This window comes from Panicum virgatum, chromosome 6N (genome assembly GCF_016808335.1).
Source record: "Panicum virgatum strain AP13 chromosome 6N, P.virgatum_v5, whole genome shotgun sequence".
Taxonomy (NCBI): domain Eukaryota; kingdom Viridiplantae; phylum Streptophyta; class Magnoliopsida; order Poales; family Poaceae; genus Panicum; species Panicum virgatum.
The window spans coordinates 43,957,710-43,963,709 of NC_053150.1; the positions used below are offsets into that span (position 1 = coordinate 43,957,710).

The 6,000-nt window shown below is 53.1% G+C and overlaps 1 protein-coding gene across 1 annotated transcript; it reads right to left on the reverse strand.

Annotated features, from left to right (window-relative positions):
* Window positions 1-1,597: 1,597 nt before the first annotated feature.
* Window positions 1,598-3,266, reverse strand: LOC120677314. The gene is made up of 2 exons (XM_039958464.1): window positions 1,778-3,266; window positions 1,598-1,736 (listed from the first exon to the last, which is right to left on the reverse strand). The coding sequence occupies exon 1, from the start codon at window positions 3,073-3,075 to the stop codon at window positions 1,864-1,866; it is 1,212 nt and encodes a 403-aa protein (XP_039814398.1). The 5' UTR covers window positions 3,076-3,266; the 3' UTR covers window positions 1,598-1,736; window positions 1,778-1,863.
* Between the last annotated feature and the right edge of the window lie 2,734 nt (window positions 3,267-6,000).

Sequence of the window (6,000 nt, forward strand, 5' to 3'; positions counted from 1 at the left end):
GAGCTAGCCTAGGCATGCACGCTCACAGAACACCACCCCCAACCCTAACCAAAAGCGAGCAAAGCAGAGGACACTGCACTAGTGCGGGCATGACTGCGCGAGCGTTGCCCAACCGACGAGCTCACGAGCCAACCAACGTTTCATGGCTTTGAAAAGGGTAGGGTTAAAAAGCAGAATCTGGACGGTAAAACAGAGTGAATACAGTCAGTGAATAAAATACAGGGTGAATTAAACTCTGATGAAGGGAAAGACCACAGGATCACAGACTTGGACATCGAAGTAGTAGTTGGCTAGATCTCGCACGGAAGATCCCTGGCGCAAAACTATACCGGTACGGCAGCGGCTACCTGGAATCTGACCGTTTGCTAATAGGTGTGTTTAGTTCCCACCAAATTTCCAAACTTTCCATCACATCCATCACATCTCCTATCACATCGAAATATTAAATATAGTAAATAATCAATGCATGAAGTACTAAATATAATTAAATAAAAAAACTAATTGCATAGTTTTGATGTACATTGCGAGACGAATCTTTTGAGTCTAGTTAGGTTATGATAGGACAATATTTACCACAAACAAACGAAAAGTGTTACAGTATACTACAATGACTGATGTGATTTTTTCTCCTATTTTCACCTCATATAAACACAGCCTGGAAGTGACTGGGCTCGGCAGATGAGATCTATGATCTTGTAGATTGGCGGCAGACACCGGCATCCGCCTTGACACCCAGAGAATGGACACAAAGTACCGTATCCTTATCAAAAGAGGGTGTGTTTAGTTACCACCAAATTTCCAAATTTTCCATCATATCTATCACATCTCTTATCACATCGAAACATTAAATATAGCAAATAATCCATGCATGTAGTACTAAATGTAGTTAAATAAAAAAACTAATTGCATAGTTTTGATGTACGTTGCGAGACGAATCTTTTGAGCCTAGTTAGGTCATGGTAGGACAATATTTACCACAAACAATGAAAAATGCTACAGTGACTGATGTGACTTTTTCTTCCTCTTTTCACCTCATCTAAACACAGCCAGATTGGAAACAGATTGGAAAAAACGAAACCACTCTGGAGGGATGTTTAGTTGACGAAATTTTTTTGCGAATAGAATTTTACCATTTAGAAGCGGTAAATGTAGAATAATTGTAAAACTAATTATAGATCTCGCATAGAAATCGCGAGACGAATCTAATAAAAATAATTAAAGGGTAATTAAATCACGATTAGCAAATAATTACGGTGACATCATTGTTGCAAATCAAGAATTAAGTAAACTCACTAAATTTGTCTCACAATTTACAGCTAATCTGTGTAATAAGTTATTTTTTAATTTATATTTAATATTTTATGTATGTAAGTTTCTTTTTGATGTGCTGAGTGAAAAAATTTGGATGGGAAACTCCGCAATCGCGACGGCTCCGACTCTTCCGTGTGTGTCTGTGTGCTTTCATGCCCTTGTTGAAACCGAACACTTTTCTGTAAATTCCATGCAAATCACGGCGATCTTTCAAGTATTGTTGCTTCTTCTTTCTTATAGGCCTTCGAACTTCAGCATTAGCGAGACCCATCAGCCATGGAAGACGGGGAAGAAATGGCTTGCGCCATCAAATGTAGCCGTTAGTACTGCTCACTTCCAAGCATTTAATTACACCTTGGCATGGACATGATCATGGGGTTAACTTTTTCGTACAGTTTTTACTACTCGATTAAAGTACAGGTATTCTTTCCTTGTATAGCGAAAAAGTCGATAAAAAAAGAGCAACTTTTTTTCCCTAGAGAAAAGGAAATGGCCGCCGGCCGCCGGTGGCAAGTGCCTGTGCGGCTGTGCCTCTCCGGCGAGGCCGGTCAGTCAGCGGCGCGCCACCGACTTCGCGAGCCGCTCGACCTTGATGGCGATCTCCGGCGGTATCCGCACGGCGGGGCGCGGCCGCTCCTTGCGCCGGCGGAGGTCGAGCCCGAGCGCGTCCGACACGTCCTCGGAGCTCCACCCGGCGTGCCGGAGCGAGTCCGAGCACCGGTCGGCCTTGAGCAGCAGCGCGTCGAGCACCGCGTCGGGGTCGGCCGCGGGGGGCGCCGCCGCCGCCTCCTCGCCGTCGAACACCCCGTAGGCCGCCACCTCGACCATCTCCGTCACCTCCGTGTCCCTCCACCCGCCCTGCCGCAGCACGGCGCCGAGCCGGTCCAGGTAGGCGTCCACCCAGTGCGGGGTCCTCGCCATCCTGGCCGCCACCGGCGGCGGCGACGCGCACCCGGAGGACAGCGACGACGCGGTGGAGGCCTCCGACGAGGACGAGTCGCGGCGGCGGCGGTCGGACGCCGCGTCGCTCCAGAACTCGATCCAGCGCGGGGCCGCGCCGCTGCAGGCCGCGTCGAGGCTGCGGCGCGTCGCGGCGGCGGCCTCGCCGTGCTGCGCCGCCGACGACGGCGCCGCCCACGGGTCCAGCGGCTGGAAGCAGGAGTCCCGGGTGAAGAAGTGGAGCACGTCGAGGCCGCAGCAGAGGACGCGGTCGTCGGTGACGAAGAACACCGGGTTGCCCGCCAGGCAGGGGCGGCAGGGCAGGAAGCAGCGGTCGAAGAGCGGCACGAGCAGCGGCGCGCGGCGGATGGCGGAGCGCGCGAGCCGCAGCGCGCGGTCCGGGTCGGCGGGGCGCGGGCCCCAGCAGCGCGGCCACAGCGCGCCGCGCGCGATCTGCAGCGACGCTGCGGCGATGGGCAGGTCGAACGCCGACCGGAGCCCCGCGCGGGCGCGCCAGTCCGGGAACCCGGGCCCCGAGGGGAGCCCCGCGGCGAGCACCGCGCGGAGGTCGGGCGGGAACGCGAACCCCAGCTCGGCCTCGGCGCGCGCCAGCTCGAGCTCCGTGAGCCCCGGGAGCACGGCCACCCCGGACGCCCGGAGGTGGGCCAGCACCGCGGCCGCGAGCGGGGCGAAGGAGTGCAGCCCGTGCCGCGGCGACGCCGACGCCGACGAGGGCCCCGCCGCGGCGCGCGTGGACAGGCGCCGCAGCCCCGCCGCGTGCGCCGCCGGGGTCAGGCCGGCCATCCGGCGGTCCACGTCCACCATTGCCGCGGCCGCCGCGACCGACCAGCCGCTCCCCGAGCTTCTCTCTTCTGCGGGCGCCGGCGCCGCCTTCCTACTCCTAGGATGGAGGAGGCAGTGCGCTGAGCTGAGGCGTGCGCTTGGGTAACGGCCGGAGCGAGCGGATGAAGAGCTGTGAGGCTGGCTAGAGGCCGGGTCGGAGCCGTGGAGGCGGGGTTATATAAAGGTGGGAGGCGGCCAACGCGTTGGCCGTCGGCGTCGCGTGGTGGGGAGGTGGCGGCACGGGGGAGGGCGGGCCCCGCGGCAGAGATCTCCGGGCCACCTAGTAGAGCGGGTGGTGCCCGCCCATCCCTCGCTCCTGATGAGTTGGCCAGCGTTGGCGTCGCTCGCTTCGTTTTTGTTCTCTCCGCCCTGCGAGCGAAATTTTTGTCTCCGTTCCGGTGGTCACTGTCCGCGAGGTCTCGCCGCTCGCTCGCATCGCGGTTGCCGCCGGCAACCGGGTAGCGGCGGCGATGCCTGGATCCTCCGGCGCGTTCGGCTCCTAGGAGGTTTGTCGCGGCTGGAGCTGAAGCACATTCGCATGCTCTACTGGGGGCCTACGGCATATCGGCATGTGGTTGGCGCCTCCGGGCAGATCAGGGAGGCTCGTGCAGATGATGGAGCAGCTCGCTTGAACGTGCCCGAGCGGCGCCTCAGCCTGCCTGGCACTGGCACAAGGAAACGGCCGTTGAGTTGCCAGAGATGCGTGTTCCCACCTGCACGGCCAAAACGGCCTACAAAGTTTTCAGGGCATATTTTTTTTCTTTTTCCATGGACGAAAAGATGCGTTTTTTTTTCAATGCTCACTGTACGACCATGTGTGCAGTGGCGAGTTTTCAAAGGAAATCTAGTGTCGACGGAAAAGATGAGGCGTGGTACTAATTTTAGGACGGCGTGGAGCCTTTAGAACTGGACCCACATTAAACGTTTGGACGGGCGTGGCCTTCGACGGCGCCAGGGAAACGCATGGATCCCCAAGTGATGCACTTCTGCAAAGTACTTCGAAGATTTCTCTTCCTGACCGGCTGCTCTTGTTTATGACAAAGCCACTCCAATGTGGAGTCTCTTTGCGGCTGCATGCCGTTTTTTTATTTACGTGTTTGGGTCGATCCTCTTGTTTGTAACGGGTACAGTCTACTATACTTCTCGCAAAAAAAAAATCCTCATTTAATTTTGCATATGTAAAAGCATCTTCAAGAGCTTTTCTAAAATCTACTCTCTAAATTATCATTTAGAGAGTTATTTGAGTGAAAATCGTTTTCCATATCTTTGTCTTTTCCAACAGCTCTTCTATATCTTATTTGTAGTCTAGAGAGGCATCCTTACTCTTCATCTTTGGCTAACATGAAATCCGAAATAGAGGATATCTATCTTTGGATATTCATTTGAAGAATCTGTTGGAGGCTAATTTTTCATCAAAATCTATATTTTTATAAATTAGAAAAAAATATAAAGAGTTTTTTGGAGATGCTCAAACTGTATCGCATCATCCCTTCGCTATCTGCGATGGTGTTCAGCTGAATTTAGCACGCGATCTATGGCTCTCGGCCGGTGCTGGCCCAGTAACTAGAAATTCATGTCAGACGCCAGTAGAAACGACCTACCTACCTCTACATGACCGTTCGGCCTAGACAAGACCGACACCTTATCAAGATGACTTTTTTACTTGGCTCGTGGACTCAAACTCAATGGTAGCCAATGGATGTCTAGCTGCCTCGAGAAAATTTGCAGCTGGGCACGAGAAGAGACGGAAAGAATCTGCTGTGATCCATGGCACAACTTGTGTTATCTCGACAGACCCCTTGTTTAGATGCACTTAAAATTTCAAAACTTTATAAAATTCTGTCATATCGAATCTTTGAACGCATATATAAAATATTAAATATAGTTAAATAAAATAACTAATTACACAGTTTGACTATAAATTACAAAATAAATCTTTTGAGTCTAGTTAACTCATGGTGGGATAATAATTACCAAATATAAATGAAAGTGCTACAGTACTTTATAACCAAAACTTTTCGCAACTAAACAAGGCTGAGCTTCACAGTTGCTTGCTGAAAGTCAGTGTCAGATCCGTCGCCGCCGTCTGACTTTCGTTGCTGAGAACTAATTAAGGGGTTGTTTCTCACGTTTCCTTCTGGCGTTATTGCTCGATCGATCTCTTGCTTGCCGGCCATAAGCTGTTCACATGGAACCGGAATAGGGACGGTGATAAGGACCTCGCTGGCTCGCTCGTTGTCAAAATGAAGACTCTCTTCGATCCTGGAAGTGAGGTGCTCATCACCTGTTGAAGAACCTGTGCCGCCCCTTTCTCTAATCCTGTCTCTTAGTGCCGGAACAGTACTGCAGCAAGCACAATCTGCCGATAGATTAGATATGCATCTGCATGGAGTTCCAAGGCTCCCAAGTTTGTAACATCACAGGTTTTGGAAAAATTGAAACTCCGAAAGCTCCGGGTTCAAAAATCGGAACCTCCAGTTTTACTATGCTCCGGTGGGCAAAGCACGAATCGCGGTGCGCCGCACGTCGCCACCGCCGCCGGCCATCCTCGTGCCACGCGCCGGCCATCCTCATTCCGTGCACGTCCTTGCCCCATGTGGAGCTGTCGTGTTCTTCTTTTCATTCTCTTCTTGCTCGAGCTCAAGCCGAGCTGAGCTGCCCCGTCGCCGCTCCGGCCATCTCCGGCCGCCGTTCGTCAATTCCTCCCACCAGCATCTGCCGAGCCTCGTCCTCCACCCATCCACGAGACCATTTGAGCTGTTTCCCGACCGAAATCGATTCCCCACGGCCGCCACCGCTTGAAACTCTGCCTCACGCGTCGAGCTCAATTCTCCGGCCTTTCTCCGCACGACCTGAGCTCGAGATAAGCATCACGGCATTCCCCTCAACCTCTCCAGCCATTTCTTC